The sequence below is a fragment of the Danio rerio genome, chromosome 3 (assembly GCF_052040795.2).
Source record: "Danio rerio strain M-AB ecotype USA chromosome 3, GRCz13ab, whole genome shotgun sequence".
Taxonomy (NCBI): Eukaryota; Metazoa; Chordata; class Actinopteri; order Cypriniformes; family Danionidae; genus Danio; species Danio rerio.
Window position 1 is genome coordinate 51959616 of NC_141023.1, and position 22287 is coordinate 51981902.

General features: G+C 37.5%; 2 protein-coding genes across 9 annotated transcripts in view; both read right to left on the minus strand.

The window, feature by feature from the left end:
- Nucleotides 1–12704, minus strand: part of hgs (hepatocyte growth factor-regulated tyrosine kinase substrate) — a 42932-nt gene extending 30228 nt beyond the window's left edge. For 7 of the 8 annotated variants that reach the window (XM_087242244.1, XM_087242243.1, XM_087242242.1 and 4 more), the window contains exons 1-3: nt 12566–12672; nt 4968–5052; nt 4797–4872 (exon numbers count right to left, since the gene is read on the minus strand). In XM_087242244.1, coding sequence (XP_087098370.1) covers nt 4797–4872; nt 4968–5052; nt 12566–12602 — 198 coding nt within the window. In that variant the 5' untranslated portion in view covers nt 12603–12672. 8 annotated transcript variants of the gene reach the window in all.
- A 5411-nt stretch (nt 12705–18115) lies between these two features.
- On the minus strand, nt 18116–21794 carry cldnk (claudin k). The gene is given in 2 exon segments (NM_001003464.1): nt 18116–19146; nt 21580–21794. A coding segment is annotated over 1 exon segment (651 nt). The 5' UTR covers nt 18992–19146; nt 21580–21794; the 3' UTR covers nt 18116–18340.
- Nucleotides 21795–22287: the final 493 nt, after the last annotated feature.

Consider the following 22287-nt stretch of genomic DNA (forward strand, 5'->3'; position numbering starts at 1 on the left):
GGTTTATGACAGAAAGTTGCAGTTGACATCATTCTCACTCAAGTAAATGTCAAAGTTAAGCTATACGAGTTGTTTAACAGTGGCGCACTAAATCTTGGGGTGGCACTCAAAAAATACTGAATTGTGTATTAATTGTGAATGATGAGTAACGTTATATTTTTGTTTATGGTAAATGAAACAGTGTGGTTTTAATTAATTTAAGTAATTACCCTTAAAATTTAGTAATTTATTCCTTGAAATAATTTTGCAAGTACATTAGTACTTATGTTATAAATACTTAAGTTATTTTTCACATACTTTTACTGTACAGCATACAGTATCTGCCATGTCTAAAACGAATGAAGATTACCTAATTAATTATTAAAACAAAAAGCATTACCATATACACACACTCACTATACAAACCCTAATAATATCATTTATCCATGTTCTTTTTTGAGCCACAATATTATCTATACATTTTCTTTTTTTGATGTACAGTACCCATTTGCAAGACACATTCAAAAAAAATCAACATCTAGGCCCTTTTAAGTCAACCAGTAAAACATAGAGGTGCTAAATAAACTAAATTCTGTAAAGCTGAACAAAATGAATGAATGTATGTATGTATGTATGTATGTATGTATCCATGTATGTATCTATCAATCTATTGAAATATTGTTAAATCACGCAAGTACATTTAAATTAATTACATCAACAGCAAAATCATATTGGAGTGGCCACAAGGCCACCCCTTGGGGGTGCCCGTCGTTCACATATAATATACAAAACAGACGCTTTATGCACATAAACAGTATAAAGGCCTGATCATACACCCGGCGCAAATGCGGTGCAAGGTGAGATGCAATTGTTGTTTGCTAGTTTCAGCTTGGCACAAGACTCGTTTTGATGTTTTGCACCACGCTGTTTAAATAGCAACTGCATTTGCGCTCATAAGGGCGTTCTGGTCTCAAAAGGGAGGCGTATTAAGGTGCATTGTTGGTGCGTTGCTATTTTGAGGAACTTAAATAGACAGTTCAATATATCAGATCAAAGCAGGTCTGTAGTAAAGCGCAGAGTGCATTAGTTGTGCGCCTTGCTTAAACATTGCTTTATACAATCAGAATGTACAGCAATACGCAAATATCTTCAAAACAGAAAAATAATTAAAGGATTAAAATATTACAAAAATTATTATTTTCTACATAAATATAAAAACCATACGTTCATGCCTTCTTTATCTCCGGGGGCTTTTTCAGTTTATTCATAACAATTTACTTTTTTATGATGTTATGATTAGCAGTATTATTTATTATATGCATATTTATATTTGTTTTATTGAAAACAAGCTTAGATTTTTCCACCTGTCAGGTTTTAGACCATATGGGGCATAGTATGCATTTTTGGATTAACTCAGTTTTTTGAACACACTTCGTTATTATTGTTTTTTTATTCGTTTGCTGGAAATTAGAACTGAAATTTGAAATAGTTTTGAAACAAAACTTTGCGCTTAACAAATGAAATTAATTATGTATAGGCTAATGGATGTCTGTGCATACAACATGTTTCCCTATCCACGAGAGTGAAAGTGAAAATAAAGAATAAGGAGGCTCATCTCTCATTCTCTCAGTGCTGTAGATGCTCTGTTTAACTGTTTTCTCTCTAGTGAAGTGTTCAGTTTTTCCACTTCCACTAACACTTAACACTTCCGCCGTGTAAATAGCAAATGCGCTATGGTGCCGCGCAACTGGCTCTTAAAGGGAATGAGAGATGAGACTCAGAATGGTTTATCAAAACACACCAATAACTCATTAAGAGAGTAAGCTCAACCCTATAAGACCATGCGCCATGGCGCAAAGCGGACTTTTCCATCCTTAAAATAGCAAAAGTCGATTCTGACTCGCCCTTAATGCATTTGCACCCTGTGCTTTGAACTTTGGGCATGGATCGTCAAAATAGAGCCCTTAATGAGTAATTATAAAATATATCAATGTTAATAACTAGCCTTCCTATGAACATGATTTAATTCTAGCAGCAGATAATGATGATAATGCAAAACAGCCTACAGTAACAAACACATAAAGAGCCCAACAGTCTCTGAAATGTTTCCAATTACAAAAAAATAACCAAAACATATATTTAGGCCTTATTTTGGTTCAGAAACTATTTAAAATATATACATTTTTGTTCTTAACCAGCAGATGTAATGTTAACATCAAGCAAAGGACACAAAAGATGCGTGCAATTGAGGTAGAAGTAAATAACTATACATTGGATTTTCAAGTGCTCATGATAAACATTTCATGCATTCATCAACAAAATATATTGTATTATTCATTATCAGCATTTCATAAACCAAATTTATTCATGTAGTGACAGTTCTCACTGTTCATCATTTAATGCCTCGTTTCCAATAAGTGGTACTGTTCAGTTTAGTACGGTAGGGGTCACCTTTATAAGGCTTGTCTCCACTGCTAAATGGTAACAATGGTACCTTTTTGGTGGGTCTGATGTATGACAGAAAGTTGCAGTCGATGTCATTCTCACTTGAGGAAATGTCAAAATAAAGCTAGATGTATATCGTATACAAAACAGATACTTTACACAGTATAAAGGCTGATTTATACTTCTGCATCAAATGCTGACCGTGAAGGAGCTCCGGATGGAAAGTTTTGTTTTGTGTTTACCTCATAGTTAAAGTTGTTGCACGTCTGCAGTTTCCTGCCTCAAAATGAGCGAGTTTGAGCCACTTGTACATCCCGGAAGTGTTCAGGAAAAGAAAAACAGCACCGAAGAAACTCGACATTTACACAGGAACATTTACACCTCACTGCCAACTAGCGTTCGGGAGTGTTAATGCAGACCAACAGAGACAGCGCGAAGAAGTATAAATGCACAGCTACGCGCGTTGCATGCGCCGTGGGTTACGCTGGTCACTTGACGCAGAAGTATAAACCAGGCTTAAGTGTATAAATGTTAATAACTGACCTTCCTATGAATATGATTTGATTATAGCTACAAATCAATGATAATGCGAAATAGCCTACAGTACACATACAGAGCCTTAAGCGGGTCGCACAGCACTCGGCACCGCAACACATGACAGTTGAAAGCATCGCTCACCAGATGCGCATATTCGCATGTTAAATTAAAAATGAAACTATTTAGATGCTGCTTTGTGGCATGGCAGAAATAGGAACATAGTTCTGAGTTGTGGCTGGGCAGCCACCAACTTGCGACACCGGTGTGTGTACCCTGATAGAAACCTATTTTTAGAATTCTAAAATGCATGGCGATGCGTGGCTAAGCACGTCACTGAGCTGCACATCTGGTTTACAAGCTTTTTTAGAGTCTCTGAAATGTTACCAATTACAAAAAATACCCAAAACAAACATTTAGGCTTTTTTGAGTTCATAAACTAAATAAAATATACACAGCCAGTACAAACCTCTCATATTTATTCTTTACCAGTGCATGTAACATTAACATCTTGTTAAAAAGTAATTCCGTCATTCTGAACTCAGTAGTTCAAAATGTGATAACAATTAAACATGGCAGTTTGTTTATGTTTTAGGTTGCTGAAAGAATAATATGCTCTTTTGTTTATTCACGCATTACTCTCACGTTTGTATGGTTGGAAGAGGTATGCCAGAGGGTGTTTTGGTTGGGCTTTGACACGGTACACTTGTGGTGTGAGTGCAAAGATCGCCTGAGCCTGAAACTGAAAACGCGACATCACTTTTAAGGAACTGTTTCATATGGATTTATTAAATCATTTTTACTTTTAAATGAACGCAAACTGTCATAGGTTATTAAAAAAGCAAACCCCTCACTGTGCATCTGCTGCACCTTCGGCAAACCTAATATCTGCAGCACGATGACATGCTTGTGCTATTAGACAGCCTCATAAACAACAACAGGACAATAGGCAGATTCTGCTCTTCTTCTTGGCTTTGTGGCTGTTTATCAAGACATCACTTTTTGTTTGAGCTCGGGTCAACCATGGCTCATTATTGTATGTATATATTATTATGGTGTAATGTCTCGGCTGTGTATTTAAAAATAGAGCTTCCTTGGTTTTTAAAATCCAGGCTTGTTGCACGCTAGTGACGTTTCTCCGTAAACCACATGTTCAGCTGCGCATCTACAGTAGCTCCACCCAAAAAGAGGTACCACTCAGTGGAAATGGGCCATAAGTTGTCGAACATCATTGACAGCAAGCAGAGGTTAACTGAACTACAGAAATAACATGGCAAGTACTGATATGAGAAAGCAAGGACCAGGTAGAATGAAAAACAGTAAAGTTCTCAGTGTTCTAAATTATTTTAGTTATTGAGAAAACTGTTCTGATTTTTGCTTTACTTACTTTGATACTGCTAATGCTACAAAATAAGCCTAGCCTATTAAAGTGTGCAAACAAACATTTAACTTGACCTTTATAAATGAGTCATTAAATTTTATTTCCCATACCATATTAAAGTGACATTTTAGTCTTTCTTTTATAAGAATGTAGATGATTTTTCCATTGTAGATGCATCTATATAACTATTTATACTGAACTTCACTTTGAAATACCTTAAAAAGTTCAGATATATTTTGTTATGAACTTTACTTTTTAATTCTCTGTGATACGTAACTGTTGGAGAAACCATTTATTTATTAAAATAATTTACGCATTTACACTATTTCTTTTTTAATTTATCATTATTGATTAGATAGCTAATCTTTTTTAGTTGTCATTTATTCATGTTCACGCTCCTTCTCTAAATGTTTTCACGTAAATGGACTACACTGCCATGTAGTCAAACTGCACTTACCTCGAGAGCATAGAGTGCCACATGTGGATTTTTGTCATTGAGTTTTTTCTTGATGGCACCAATTGCATATTTTGCCCTGGTGGCAGAAAATAAAGAAACAGCATAAAAAAAGTCAAGCCAAAAATCAGATGACGAGCAATGATGACAAAATACATTATCTGTGTATCTTACTGTGTATCGCCTTGGCGAATGAGGTCACAGATCTGCAAAATAGACTCCCAGTCAGTCTCCAGTAGCAGCTGACTGGTGGCTTTCTCTGTAAAGGATTAGAAAAGCACACGAATAACCATCAATAGTGTAAGCAGAACAATCAATACTTTAAAGGTCTGTTGAACGTGAAAAGACAAAGAGAAAAAGAACATGGTTAGGTTTGAATGAACAAAGCAGTAACAAATATGGCTGCACAATATTGGAGAAAAACAAAATCGGACATTGCGATATTTATTATTTCACTATATATTTATATATATATATATACATTTATATATATATATATATATATATATATATATATATATATATATATATATATATATATATATATATATATATATATATATATAAATACTATATGAATACAATTTCACCAGATGACTTGTATATCTATTTTTGGAAAGAATTTATCATTTTACATTGACTGAGGAGATTCTATAGGGAAGTGTGTATTCATAAATTATTATAAGCCATCTAAAAGCATGAATAAATAAAATAAATTAAAATATACAATTGAACAAACAATGTTTTATTGTTTTCCCAGGAGTCTAAGGGCTCTATTTTGACGATCCATGTACAAAGTCCAAAGCACAGGCCGCAAAAGCATTAAGGGCATGTCAGAATCCACTTGTTCTATTTTAAGGACGCAAAAAAATTTTTGCGCCACGGCGCATGGTATAACAGGGTTGAGCTTATTCTCTTAATGAGTTATAGGTTTATAGGTGTTTTGAGAATAAACCAATTAGAGTCTCATCTCCCATTTCCTTTAAAAGTCAGTTGCGTCCCGCCATAATGCATTTGCCATTTACATGGCGGACTTCGTAAAGGGAAAAACTGAACGTTCCACTAGTGAGAAACAGAGAATCTACAGCGTGAGAATGAAAGATGAGCCTCCTCATTCTTTACTTTCACTCATTCTTGTGGATAGGAAAACGTGTTGTACGCACAGATATCCATTAGCCTATACATAATTAATTTCGTTAAGCGCAAAGATTTGTTTTAAAACTATTTCTAAATTTTGTTCTAATTAACAGCAAACAAATAAATAAACAATAATAACGAAGTGTGTTCAAAAAACTGAGTCATTTTCAAATACACATGCTAAACCTGACAGGTGGGCAAATTAAAGCTTGTTTTTTAAAAAAAAAAAATATTTATTCATTCATTTTCTGCCGCTTTTCTGGGGCCAGGTCGCAGAGGCAGCAGTCGTAGGAAAGAACTCCAGACTTCTTTCTCCCCAGACACTTGCTCCAGCTCCTAAGGGAGGATCCAAGGGCGTTCTTAGGCCAGCCGAGAGACATAGTTCCTCCAGCGTTTCCTAGGTCTTCCCAGAGGCCTCCTCCTGGTAGGACATGCCTGGAACACCTCCCTAGGTAGGCGTCTAGAAGGCATCCGAAACAGATGCCCGAGCCACCTCAGCTGACTTCTCTCGATGTGGAGGAGTCAATGTACAGATTGACTGGTAAATTTGCCTTTCGGTTCAGCTCCTTCTTCACCACAATGGACCGGTACATTGACTGCATTACTGCTGCACCAATCTGCCTGTCAATCTCATGTTCCATCCTTCCCTTGCTCGTGAATAAAACCAAGATACTTAAACATCCTTCACTTGGCGTAAGGGCTTTCCTTCAACCTAGTGAAGGCAAACCACTTTTTTCCGGTGGAGCACCATGGCCTCGGACTTGGAGGTGCTGATTCTCACCCCAGCCATGTCACACACGGCTGCAAACCGCCCCTGTGCATGCTGAAGGTCCATGTTCGATGAACCCAACAGAACAACATCTTCTGCATGTAACAGAGATGAAATATTGTAGTGTTCGAACCGGACCCCCTCCAGACTAAGGCTGCGCCTTGAAAATCTGTCCATAAAAATAATTAATAGAATTGGTGACAAGGGGCAGCCCTGCCGCAGTCCAACATGCACTGGAAACAAATCTGACTTATTGCCGGCAATGCGAACCAGACTCTTACTCTGTTCATACAAGGACGAGACAATCGTCCTTGTCCTCAACAATTCGCCTCAGACCCCATACTCCCCAAACACTCTCCACAGCAAGCCACAAGGGACACAATAGAATGCCCTCTCCAAGTCCACAAAACAAATGTGGACTGGTTGGGCATACTCCCATGAACCCTTGAGCACCCTGGTGAGGGTATAGAGCTGCTCCAGTGTACCACGGCCCAGACGAAAACTGCATTGTTCCTCCTGGATCCTAGGTTCAACCATTGGCCCGATCCTTCTCTCCAGTACCCTGGCATTGACTTTCCCCGAGAGGCTAAGGAGTGTGATCCCCCTATAGTTGGAACACACCCTCCGATTCCCCTTCATAAAAATGGGAACCACCACCCAAGTTACCCAGTCCAGAGGTACTGTCCCGACCTCCATGCAATGTTGTAAAGATGTGTCAGCCATGACAGCCCCACAATATCCAGAGACTTAAGATACACAGGTAAATCTCATTCACCCCCACTTCTTTGCCACGGCAGAGCTTGCAAACTACTTCAGTGACTTCAGCTTGGGTGATTGATGAGTCAACCTCTGCATCCCAAGTCTCTGCTTCCTCAATGAAAAACATGTCATGGGGTTAAGGAGATCCTCAAAGTATTCCTTCCACCGCTCGACCACATCCCCAGTTGAGGTCAACAGCTCCCCACTTTTGCTGTAAACAGCGTCGATGTTGAACTGCTTTTACCTTCAGAGGCGCAGGACAGTTTGCCAGAATCACTTTGGGGCCGACCGATGTTTCCTCTATGGTCTCCACGAACTCTTCCAATGCCTGAGTTTTTCCTTCCGCAACCGGCTAAAACACGCTTGGCCTGTCGATACCCATCAGCTGTCTCGGGAGTCCTACAAGCCAACCAAGCCCTGTGCATGCCTTACTTCCGATGTCCACCAGCAGGTTCATGGATTGCCGCCCCGACAGGCACCACAGACCTTACAACCACAGCTCCTCATGATCGCGTTAACATTGGAGTCGGAGAACAAGGACCACTCAGTCTCCATGTTTCCAGCCTTCCTCAGGATCTGGTCAAAGCTCTTCCGGAGGTGAGAGTTGAAAATCTATCTGACTTTAGGTTCAGCAAGACGTTCCCAGAGGAGCCTCACACTACGCTTGGGCCTAACAGGACTGTCCAGCTTTCTCCCCGGCCAGCAGATCCAACTCACTACCAGGTGGTGATCAGTTGACAGCCCTGCCCCGCTCTTTACTCGAGTGTCCAAGACATAGGGTCGGAGATCAGGTGATACAACCACAAAGTCGATCATTGACCTGCGCCCTAGGGTGTCCTGGTGCCATGTGCACTGATGGACACCCTTATGCTTGAACATGGTGTTCGTTACGGACAAACTGTGATTAGCAAAGAAGTCTAATAACAAAACACCACTCGGGTTCAGATCAAGGAGGCCGTTCCTCCCAATCACGCCTCTGTGAGTATCATTGTCATTACCCACATGGGCATTGAAGTCCCCCAGTAGAACAATGGTCTGATCACCTTCCAGCACCCCTCCCAAGTACTCCAAGAAGGCCGGGTACTCTGCACTGGTATTTGGCCCGTAGGCACATACCACATAAGAAACTTTAATAAATAATACTGCTACTAACAATAGCATTATACAAAAGCAAATTGTCGTGAATAAACTGAAAAAGCCCCCCAAGATGAGGGCATGAAAGTATGGTTTTTATATTTATGTAGACTAGAAAATAATAATTTTTTATATATTTTAATTCTTTTTCATATGTAAAGATATATGTGTATTGCTGTACTCCCTGTACGTATTAAGCCATGTATCAGCGAGATGCACAAATAACACGCTCTGTGCTGGACTATAGACCTGCTTTGATCTGGTCTATTGAACAGACTATTTTAGTACCTCAAAATAGCAACGCGCCAGCATTGCCCCTTAATACACCTCCTTTTTTTAGACCAGAATGCCTATGGGCACATATATGAACACAAATGCATTTGTTATTTAAACAGCTTGGTGCAAAACGTCAAAACGACTCTTGCACCAAGCTGAAACTAGCAAACAACATTTGCGTCGCGCCTTGCGAGTGTATAATAGGGCCTAAGTCTAATTTAGCACCATCATCACAGTAATATTCACTCAACACGAAGGGATTCGCTCGTGCAAACATATCTAAAAATCTTATTATCCATATCGTTTGCAAATATTTGAGAAATATAGCTAAATTACAACTGGGCCTTTTGTGTTTCTTCTTGAATTCAACTGAATTCAAACTCACATAATGTCATATCCATAACAACACTTTTTCCTCTTAAATGTGAAAATATGGAATAAAATAAGACCAATCATTTTTGTTCTATAGAGAGCCAACTTTTATCCTTTTGATTATCATTGTTTCTATTGGGTTGTGCAGGTTAATTCACAGCATTTATACAAAGTATATTGTATACAGTAAACTCGCAAACTTTTTGTCACATCCATAACACATTATCATTTTTCTCATTTAAAGTACAAAACATGTTCACGGGTTGATTTTTTTTTTGGGTCATTTAACTCTGTGGTGAGTTGTTCTGGGAAATATAAACAGATGTTTCAATATAATGTTAACATATACTTTCTATGCAAATTTATGTTTTGAGTTTTTACTGCAATTGTCTCATCTATAACGCTGAAATTGCTCAAATATTTTCCAACTTGTGTTTAGCGGAAAGATCTTTTTCAAGACATTTTAAGCACAATAGTTTAGGAAGTAATTTCTTATAACTAATTTGCTTTGTATTTTACATTATATTATTTTCTATAAACTTTACAGACTACAAGTAGTCAGCTTAAAGTGCAATTTAACAGCTTAACCAGGTTAGGTAAAAAGGCAAGTTAATAGTTAATGATTTAGCCATTAAATTAAATTCCTTTACTGAGTATTTAAATTTTTTGCAACTTTAACCACATACTATTATTCCATTAGGTTTGATATAGTACGCATTGATGACCTAACTTTACAAACATACAATCTTATAGATGCATAGCAGCATTTGTCATTGGCTTTTTTTGTGGGTTGGGATCTGAATTGATCATGGATCAACTGTGATCCGTTACACCCAAAGTTCTTTGGTGATGTGGGCCTCCACCATCTAATGGATGGTATGATGGCTGCTGTAGCAGTTGAAGATCTGATCGGTTGCTTAAGCTCTTCAAATGGAGCCATCTGGGGCAAGTCAGTCGACTGCATGAGCACATAGGGCATGTATACCAAGATTTGCTGCATTTCTAGTACCCACAACATGTCAAGAATTTATCTAGACAAAATTGACTAATCTGACATAGTGACTGCCTTAACCAACAACAAAAATAGTGTTGTTTGAACAGGCTTTAATAAACTAGACTTTCTCAGACTTCCACAGATGCAAGCCTGATTTCGCAACACTTTCATTTTTCTTGTGTGTTTACTTTGCTGTTGAGTGGAAAGAGTGTAGCGCATATTTCCATATTCATCTAAATGTTGTTTCGGCAGTATACAACATCTGCATGCTTATTATTATTAAGTCACAGCAAATGTATTTGCAGATTTTATCAAGCAATAATTTGCTAGCTGTCAATCACCTAATGGCTACTAGAGTATACATTAAGGGTTTTTGTCTTCTCGATGTAACTTCTTTAAATAAACATCTGACTTAAGGCTAGGTTATACAACAATTAAAAGCTGCATACAGTAGTGTATTTGTCAGTTATTGATAATGTAAAACTTTAAGTTAAAAACTATAACTTTTTTCATGGTGTTTTACAAGTTGTCTGGTTTCCACACTAAATAAATACACTACCTGACAAAAGTCTTGTTGTCAATACTAGTTTTAAGAGCAACAAATAATAACTTGTCTTCTAGTTGATCGTATGGAAAAGTAGCAGAAGGTAGACTGTTCCAATGAATCATTTCTTGAACTACATCCCAATCATCACAAATACTGCAAAAGACCTATTGGAATTAGCATGAACCCAAGATTCTCACAGAAATCTTTCAAGTTTGGTGAAGGAAGAATTATGGTTTGGGGTTACATTAAGTATTGAGGCATACAAGAGATCTGCGGAGTGGATGGCAACATGAACAGCCTGCCCTGAAGTATTAAAACAATGCGCAAAACATTGCGCTGGCCATTAAATTACAAACCACAGAAAAGGGCAAATTCTTCAGCAGGATAGCACTCCTCCTAATACTTCAGCCTCCACATCAAAGTTCAGGAAAGCAAAGAAGCTCAAGGTGCTCCTGGATTGGCCAGCCCAGGCACCAGATATTAACATTATTGAGCATGTCTGTGGTAAGATGGAGGAGGAGGCATTGAAGATGGATCCAAAGAATCTTGATGACCTCTGGGAGTCCTGCAGGAATGCTTTCTCTGCCATTCCAGATGACTTTATTTATATGCTATCTGCGTCATTGCAGAGATGTATAGATGCAGTTGTACAAGCTTATGAGAGTTATAGAGAATATTAATTATTTTTCCACTAGGTGACAGGACTTTTGTCAAGTAGTGTACATCATTTGTATTTATTACTCAATTAATAAAGTGGTTTAAAAGATATGAAGAATATCAGTATTTAAATGACACTTTAAAATGTATTTTGATGTCATAATTTGATTCTTGTTATAAATACTGAGATGCCTAGACTTTTTTGATATATAAGCAATTGTAACGATGAATAAAAATCTAGTGAATGTCTTCTGTAAATCCTTGTAAAAATGTACTACAGTTTTACATTTGTAACTGTAAAGAAAAGGGAAATATAAGACTTTTTGATGCATCATGAACTTCCCTTTAGTCTTTAACGGAGTCAAAAATTGCCTAAAATACGCATAAAGCATCATAAATACAGCCAAAGGTGTTGACAACTTTGTTAATCTTGGAAATGGAGCTGGTTTCTGTAAGAGGAAGCCATTGTTATGCGGTAAACCTGAATGAAAATCGGCCAAAACATCCTCTTCTTTCTACTCCCAATAACGTTTCATAACCATACATGAAGAACCAGTCGTTATTAATAGGAGCATAACGTTACTACTTATACTTAAAATCTCTAAAGTAGGCTTTTCCATAGTGAGTAAACACTAATAACTGTTAGTCATGTCAAACGTCATTACAATGTCCATTTAAATGCCCTGTATAATTACTGAGTTTACAATTAGCATTAGAAAACAAGACCAAAGAGACGATTTGCAGTAAATGCCTACAAACAAACAACACACAGTATTTAAAGGGAGAAACGCATATTATTTGCCATTTTGAAACATTGATTGTTATATTTGTAGAAAAGAAGGCCTTCAGTCCAGACGGGCTTCTAACTAACAGCATACAAACAATAATACATTTTAAAGACATTAACAACACAAATGGTTTAATCGAAAATGGGGGTTTTAATGTCGAGTTTAGGATCGTGTCACTGGTTTGCTGAAGTACCGAAGGAAAAAGTAATGACAATAGACGTCAAATGCTAACATTACCGTTGTGCTAGCGTTAGCATTAGCAGATCTGTCATCTAATCGTAAGCGACGTGTCGGTCTGTCAGTCTACAACAACACTGAAAAATGAAATGTGACACATACCCAATAGTCGCTCAAATGTTCCACCGCCTTTGCCCATGTCTGATCTCTGATATCAGGACGCTCTGTGTTTTTCTGTTGTTCACTTGTGTGAATAAGCGAGTTTCACTGCCGGTGACACGCGCATGCGCGTACATGTCGCAAAAGTCGCGTAAAAGTCTATTTATTTATTATTTACTTTGTGTAATTTTCATCAAATGTTTGTTTAACAAATTGCTACATCCTCATTTAAATACATAAGTATGAAGTATTTTTATTGGTTGTAGTGTAATTTGAATGGCAACCTTTTTGACACATTTTCAGTTTTTTTTTTCATTTAGCCTATAAGAATATATAAACACTTGTTTGTTTGTTTTTTTGTAAGATAATACAGCCCTAGTTTATCAAAATTTCAAGGAAAAAAACATTGTTTTACAAAATAACCAAGGCACTTCAACAATAACATATAAACTTTTATTTTGTGTAAAACAGCAAATCAAAATTACAGAATAAAAATTATTGTAGCATGAAGATTTAGATAAAAAGATTACTGCTTAAAAAAATCAAAAGGTTACAGAAGACAAAACTGAGTAGGAAGTTAAGATGCTTTTGCTATGAATTACTTCAGCACATCTGGACATCTCTCATCTGCTCCTCAAAGGTTTTCTGACTGTAAGTGGGTTTCTTTACAAGAACTGTGTAAAAAGGATTTTCTGGAGAATTTAAATTGATCAGGACAGACTGAAACTGCTTTACCTGTTTACTTTGTGACAGCAGACATTTCACCCTGCAAAAAACAATTTCAGGGAAGGAACAAACACCAACTAATCGTGTTTTGTTTGTTTGTTTGTTTGTTTGTTTGTTTGTTTGTTTGTTTGTTTGTTTGTTTGTTTGTTTGTTTGTTTGTTTTATTTTGTTCTCTTGTGAAAGATTCGTTGAATGCTGGAAAATAATGGCATGTTGCTGAAGAAGTTTTTAATGAAAATATCAAGAGTATTCATGAACACTTCTGATGAGCATTTTTTATGTATCTTGATGATTTTAGGATTGCATTTTTGCATTCTTAAGATAAGCCTATTAAAGTATCCAATTATCAAACCTATTGTTACATAATAGGTATATAAATACTTGACAGCACAAATACTATCTCAAAATATGCTTGTATATGTATTTGGTGAAATTGTTAGTTTTGACTTAAACATTGCTTTATTTATTTTTGACTGTCTCCATCTCCTGAATCAATTTTTCCTTTTTTTTTTTTGTGGTTATTAAGTTAAATAAATATTTGAAACATCTATTTTTGTGCATTATTTGTAATTTCTGTTATATACATTAAAAACATCTTATAACATCAGTTATAATATATATATATATATATATATATATATATATATATATATATATATATATATATATATATATATATATATATATATATATATATATATATATTAACAATCACTAAACACTGGAAGGCACTAAGGCATGTCATTGTTTTTCAATTTTCATTTTTTTTTTATTAATAACTCTGTTATTGTGATACTTCAAGTGTTTTTTATGTTCACTTCACCATGTTATCTGGTTTGAGGTTAAAAAAAACTGTGGAAGATATCAACAACGTTATTGACTCTTATGGCTTAAAGTGTAACAATAAGTTAAACAACAACTAGTAACATAACTATCAAAGATATTAATGGATTGAGTTTACTGTTTATCATTTCAAATTTATATAAATTACATTTATATTTTTAATTATACAAGTCTTACGGGTGACACAGAAGCGCAGTAGGTGCTGTCGCCTCATAACAAGAAGGTTGCTGGTTCGAACCTCGGCAAGGTCAGTTGGTGATTCTGTGTGGAGTTTGCATGTTCTCCCTGCGTTTGCGTGGGCTTCCTCTGGGTGCTCCGGTTTCCCCCACAGTCCAAAGACATACGGTACAGGTGAATTGGGTAGGCTAAACTGTCTGTATGTGAGTAAATGAGTGTGTATGGATTTTTCCCAGAGATGGGTTGCAGCTGGAAGAGCATCCGCTGCATAAAACACATGCTGGATAAGTTGGCAGTTCAATCCGCTGTGGTGACCCCAGATTAAGGGACTAAGCTGAAATAAATGAATGAATACGTTTAACATCCTTCACCATTATTCACACTTTACCTGCACCTTTACTGACTTCTGCTCACACAAAATGTCTGTTGGTCTTAGTCAATAGACATTATAATAATGTTTCCTATTTTCAAACCTCTTACTGTACATACAGTATGTAAGTACTCTGAAAAACCTTATTCCATCCTGCCATACATTTTTATCTCATGTATAAAAAAAACCCTGGTGCCAGCAGCACTTCTCTTAGGTTCCTTTATCCCTTAAACTCCAGCAAATCATGACAACAATAACTACTTTTCTATATTTTACAACCCCGGATTTTTGTCTGTGGCATTAGGTCATACATGAGTCACTACCTGGCGCAGTAAACAATGCAGCTATTGTGGATGCTGTGCTGGTGGTGCAGCATACAGTGGTATTGTACTGCTGTCTATAGGAGCAGCCCCCATAACAACAGCCAGAGATGCTCAGAGAGTCAAGACAAGACCAGCCAAGAATGTCTTCAACAGCTGGATTGTTTACTTCAGGGTTGAGATTTATCTGAAAGCTGATGTGTTGGATATTCTATAAATCCCAAATTTTGTGAATGACCTTTTATTTCAGTGACCTTTAAAGACCAACTGTTAGAGAATCTGCATTTCTGTTACAGTTTTGAATTAATTAAATGAGCACAATGACATATTAATGTGATTATTCCAGCTAAGACACTGATTTCCCAAGATCTCTAGTCTTATTCAATCTAATTTTAGATAATCTGCTTTGACTGTTTAACACACTCTAAATAAGCTGGATTGCTGGAACCCAAATATTGATAAACCAAAACACTGGAGTAAAAAGTGTAGTTTAAATTTTATTGAAACAACCTAACTTTTTTTTTTTTTTTTACTTTTTTATAGTTCAATTTTTTTTTGACTGAATTTTGTGCAAAACAAATGTTGATTCAAATTGAATGATGTGCATGCATCCCATTTGTCCTTTTTGTTATTATCATATTTTGTTTAATAATGATCATATTACTTGATCTTTAAAAGGTGACGGGCACTGACATGTCAGTCTCCACTGCAGAGGAGAAATTAGAACTACTAAAAAATACAGGTTAATTAATCAATTTCTTCTAAAATACATGAAAATATGTGACTGTTTAACTGGAAGAAGAATAGCATAAACATTCTAGTGACAAAACTGATAATAATACAGAGCAATGGAATCTCCATAGGCGTCAGCATGTATTTTAAAACCACATATAAATGAATGTTGCTAGTTTTTATGTGTATTATAATATCTGAAATCTAAAATAAACATTTGTTTGAAAACATTGATAATTTTTTTTATTTTTATGACAAGTACCACTAGTGGTTCTTTGGCTCAACTTGAGTCATCACAGGAAAGCAGATTTACATTTAGCAGCTGATTATATGATGCACAGAACACACTAATCACTGCTGTGATTGCATTATCCAGGAACCAGCTTAAAGGGTCACGAAACACCAAAACACATTTTTTGAGCTGTTGACAGTCGTATATTTGTCCCACACTGCTAAAAACACTATTAGGACACCTTTATTTCACTAAAAAGTGTAAATTGGTTGTTTTTGCGCTATTTCAAGCAAATTTGTACTTCCTGTTTGAAACTAATTTTTGAAGCTGCGTCACGGTCATGACATAATAGCGTGTATTCCAGCGTGCAGATTGGGCGTCTGTGCCAGAGTGAGTCTTATTACGTCTTACAGTGTGATGCATTAATGCATGAGTAAGGCTTGGTTCAAACCAATCAGCGCGCTCTATTGTGCAACTTCATTAATATTCATTAGCGTCACCGTGTTTACGCCACAGAGACGCCACGTTGTGTTGGCAAAACAAGCGTGAAGTGTTGCTTTTATAGTTTGCTGCCATTAAGTTTCGTTTTCATTTTCTCTCTGTGAGAGCTCAGCTGGATCACGTGTGGATTAACGGTGTACGCAACGCTCGACAACAATAACTTACGTGTCTAAGGAGGAATATTGTTTACCTGAGAGCTGTTCTCATCTGCAAACGCTGAAATCCGGATTCGCTTGTAACGTTAGTCTGCTCTTCATAAAGACGCGGCTCTAGTTGCTGGTGATTGTCCTGTCTCTACAGATTTGGTAAGTGAGCGACCAGTGCTCTTTGTTTATTCAGTTTGTTCGTATCGAATTAAGTTAACTATTGCACTGAGTGCAAACATAGCACCGCATTTTGTGACCGGAATAACACACGCGGCTTTCTGACGCTACCTGCTGTGTGCATCTAAGTTTCCGGGAAATGCAGAGTTTTTTTCTTCTCTCATTCGCCGTGTGGTATCAAACATTGCATGAAAAATACACGCTTAGAGCAGATCCTCGAATCAAATATCGCGTTTGTCGCGAGGGGCATGAATGAATTCCCTGAATGAAAGAGCCAAACTGCTGTTAAAGTCCAACATTTAATAATTTGGCAAATAATTCGACTACAGATGTCCATGTAGGTTTTGACTGAAACTCGCGCGTGCCCAAATAGACACTCCCACACCATCCCACTTTAGTTCCTCCGACACTCCCCCCTAAACAGAGCTGGACACGCCCACTTTTCTGACTTTTTCCAAAGTAGAGGTGTGAAAACACCCTGCTGAAACGAGGGGGTTTCATGGCCCTTTAAACTTATCACACCTGTGTTATTGTATGCACCAAAGGGTTAAAATGACCTTAATTTCATTTTCATTTCAAAGATAAACAGTTTTATTGGTGCAGACTAATATGATGGCCAGTAAATGATGGCATGACTTTGAAATTTTAAGTGAACTATCCTTTTAAGGATCTAACTTTAATATGTCACACACAATGTCAAACTATGGCCCAATCCCAATTCTAACCCTTACCCCTCCCCCTCGTTTCACACGTTCACGTAAATGGGTAGGGCTTCCCAATTATCTTTATCTTGAAGGCATAGGGCTAAGGGGAAGGGCTAGATAGTGAAATAGTGATTTCCTGAATAAAAATACCTACAAAAAAAAATAGAGGGAGGTCTGGATGCAGACCTGGTGCAGTGCAGTCTGAGCTGAATCCAATGCTTTTTAATGCGCTCACCTAATCCCACCCCTAACCCTACCCGTCACAGTGATGTCACTCACTCCATTGAGTGCATTGTGTTAGACATTGCATCTATGAGTGATGCAATCTCGGCTTGCATCATAAAGGCTGCATCCAGATACTGTTGAAAAAATAACGCAACTGTAATAAATACAGCAGTTGCGATCATCAATCTCATATGCAGCAAGAGATCAAGATCATATATAATGAAGTGTGCAGCGGTTGTAGCGCTGTCCCATTTCTTGGGGGTAAATTTTAAAGCCCTTCCCCTTAACACTATGTTTCTAGGGCCAAGGGGAAGGACAAGGGGTACAAAAATAGAACTGAGATTGGACCTAAGTGCTATCTTTAGCCATCAGCCAAAAATAATTCAGATATAACACTGTAAATGATTTAAGGTTTTATTATTGAATAACATAATAGACAAATACAGAGAAAGACAGACTTATAAGTGGACATTAGAGGTGGCAAGGTAACTTGATTTCACATTTCTATTCACTACCTCTCCAAATATTCTGTTGATACAAAATCGATTAAAATTAACTTGAATCTATCACAATGGGAAACTCTAACAGGGAAGGCTTTCGGGAACTGGTGTGCCTGTGGTGGTCATTAAACATAACCCTTGACCTGGGAAGAACCACCCGCTCGGCGTGGGCTGCTCTCATCACTGCTAAATGTAGGAGAAGAGGGAATCCCGGGTGGATTGGACCCTGCATAGAGAAGCGATCCACCAATCAACAGTAAAGCCGAAGCCCCCCAGCCCAAGTAGAGAGCGGGTCCAAGCTCACGTTTGTGTGGGGCCGCCACATAGGGGTCATAGAAATCCCTGATGATGGAATGGGCCGTCCAGCAAACAGGCACAAGGATGAGGAACCCCGCAATGACAAAGAGCACACCTGACACACGTGCCAAGCGAGCCTTGAGGCTTGGGAGCCCCACGCACTCAGTGCACTTGATACCCAGAATACCTAATGTGAGCGAAAGACTGCAGATTAGTATAGCGAGAACCGTAAGACCCCGGGCGGCCTTCATGTCACTGGGTAGAGCAAGCAAGCTGTCATACCCCTTGCACTGAATCTCTCCTGTGCTTTGCCAGATGCAATTCATCCAGAGACCTTCCCACGTGATCTGTGCCGTTACAATGTTGTTCCCGATGAAGGCGGTGACCCTCCACATGGGCAGGGTGCACACCAGGAATCCCCCCACAAGGCCAATGATGGACAGGACCAGGCCGAGGAGCTGCATGCCAGTGGTTGCCATAGTGAATCTTTCCCAAGAATGATCACTTGGATGAGTCCAATGGAGAGCACAGACAGAACCTTCGGTACACAATGTCAGCAAGAATCACCGAAGCCAAGCTTTTTCCTTTGTAAGTTATTTTCCGATAAAGGAATGGTACAGACTGGGCAATGGACCTGAAGATTGGAACAAATGAAAGTGTATAAGTTACAATTAGTTGCTGTGGACAGTATATAATCTCTGAGAACACACACTGATGTAACTTGCAAACTTGTATATTCCTAACTGTTTGAAATAGTTTCTACAATTGAATAGTCCCAACACCAGTACATTCAGTTCTGCTCCTGTAGGGTTCTTTCAGCTAAACAGAGTGTTTTGGGCTAAACAAACATGAACCACCTAATGTTCTGGTCTTCAAGATTGCAAGAAACATCTCATCAGGTGTGTTGGGGCTAAACTCTGAAAGAACGCGCGGCCCTGCATGACTACAACTGGACATCCATGTTCTAATGGGAAAGTAAATTAGAATAGCTCAAATTTAACAAGGCTTGTTCTTTAGAATTTAGCTCCATTCTGCCAAAGCACAACAGGCCAGAGGGTTCTAGTAATCTGAAAGACCTAGATGGCACTTTTAACCCTCGCCATCTTCTTCTGAGTCCACGATAATAGCTTATGACTGTAGAAGATTCTAAAGAGATGCTTAGATTTGCTTGCACACAAAAAAGATTAAAGTGGGGCACTCTATGGTGTCGGGGACGTAAAGGCCTTGTTCACGCACTCAAAAAAATAATAAAAATCACTATTTACTTTCCCTTAAGTGTTTACAAATCTTTATGAGTTCCTTTCTCTGCTGAACATAAAAGAAAATATTTAGAACAAAGCTAAAATCCATTGACATCCATAGTAGTTAAAACAGTTACTTGGGAAGTCAATGGTTACAGGGTTACGGCTTTCTTTAAAATATCTTATTATTTATTTTCAACAATAGAAAGAAAGCCAAATAGGCTTGGAACAAGTAAAGGATGAATCAATAATGACAGAATTTTTAATTTTTGTGGAAACTCAACCTGGAAAAATGGAACAATTGGGAAAAAAAAAGTTTAATTATAATTGTTACAAAGGTTTGCTGTAATGTTGTCCTCCAAAAACATGCTGGACACGAATAAATTAAGCATAAAAACAACTTCTCAGACAACATCTGCCAGAAAAAAAATTCTATTACTAATATAAAGTTCACATAAGTACCTCAGAGTGTACATCGGTGGATTGGTTTTGGGTAAATATGATACAGTGATGTTCCTTTGAGTACTATTGCACTGTAAAAGTACAATTCATGTTTTTGTAAACATACAATCATATAACATGTGTATTATTTATTAAGAGGACTGCAGTTCCTTAAAACAACATTGAAAAAAAACTATTTTCTAACTTCCTGACATGAAATATGATATGATATGATCATTCTTTGAGCCGAATTCCTTCCTGGTTCAGGTAAACAGCTGACACCAGGTGACTTCTGGTACTAATGCACGAGTCGTTTATCTGGTTTAGTTGTTACGTGGTTATGGGTTAAAGATAAAATCACAGAAAGATAAGGTCAGTAAGTGACTTTATCACACTAGTCACAAGTTAAGTTGACAAGGTAGGGTTTAATGCCACCCACTCACTAAATGACTTTCAAAGTCATCAGATTTCTGTTCGTTCCACATGGCCTAGCTGTCTGTCGTTACCGATAATACTTTCAGTCAAAATACATTTCACTCTAAATGAAGTCTAAATGCTAAATACCTCTTGAGCAATGGGAAAGCAAAAATAAATATCTCCAAAAAGTCATTCCAGCATAAGTGGAAATATTTCATTCTATTGTTTTTATGTTATTCTATTGTACTGCTGTTTTAATTTGCAAACCCCAAGCATCCCTTTAAATATTAATGTGGTTTTACACCCAAATATTTAGCCACTGTTATGTACAGTTAGCATTACTGGATTCACTATACTGTACGTCCGAGAGAATGGGTCCTTTTCACACTGTGGTGGGTGTAGAGCTACGCCTGGTGGGGTGAGTGGATTATCTCAGAAAAACATGAGGAGCCTCTGGACACAAGAAGCTTTCTTTGAAACATTCAGAGTGGGACAAGCAGGCTCTGGTCTGTTTATGTCCCATCTGAATGCTGCTATAACTGTGCTTTATAGGCATTTAGCCTCAATGAGAAAAACACACTTTAAAAAGAGCAAAATATTTAACCCTGGACCACAAAGATGGGAATAAGGGTACATTTTCTAAAATTAAGGTTTTGCACATTATCTGAAATGTGAATAAACTGTCCAAATGAATGTGATGTGATTCATTGAATAGGCCAAAATATTTGGCTAAGATACAGTTACCACTGTATATCCCAAACTAAAATTAAGTTTTTACATAATTATGGTTGGAAATTCACAGAAAATTTATATGGAACACAATATTTGCTTAACATTGCTATTAAAAACTGTAAATTCATATATTATAATTTCATATGCTCCTAAAACTTACCTGTTTTGTAGCCCAGGGTCACATATAAAGTTTTTTACTGAGCCATTAACTTCAGATTTCCATAAAAAAGTGTTACCTGATGAGTGACAGTGAAGACTTTGAAGATTATCTCCGACCTCAGTCTCTCATCTGCTAATCCTCTAGGTTCTTGTTTTGTGCTCCTGGATCCAGAGCTTGAGCCGAAATGCCATAGAAATATGATGGAGGGGTAACCTGTAGATGGAGATGCTCAGCTAGGGTTGAATGTCACGTTTGGAAGGCGAGGACAGGAGTAAAGTGCTGCCCTCTGGGATGCCAGTTTGGGTCTGTGCAGCAGTGGGCAGAAGCACAAGCTTATGTGTGTGTTTGTGTCAGTGTGTGAATGCGTGAATGTGTCTTGAGTGTGTCTCCCAGTGCCTGGTGTACCAGCACAATGACTCGCTGTTCTCTCGCCCTCGCGTTCCTCCATCCCCAGCCCAACCCAGCCATCCAGTCCTCTTTTTCATCCTTCAACTTCTCGCTCTTTCAAGTGAACTCCATCTTTTCTTACTACCTTTTATTGATTGCACTTTCATAAATGTTCACAGTGAGACCGGATACAAGAATTTTAACGTCCTTCTTTCATGTCTGTAGGATAATGGAATATGTGTGAAACTATAAATAAAATAAATATTTAAATAAATGATTACAAAAGCTTACACATTTTTTAAAGATAAGTTCAAACCGTATATGGTTTATTTAAGACATAGATCACCATATTTGATTAGTGTAACTAATATAAATAATAATAATATTTACATTTTTA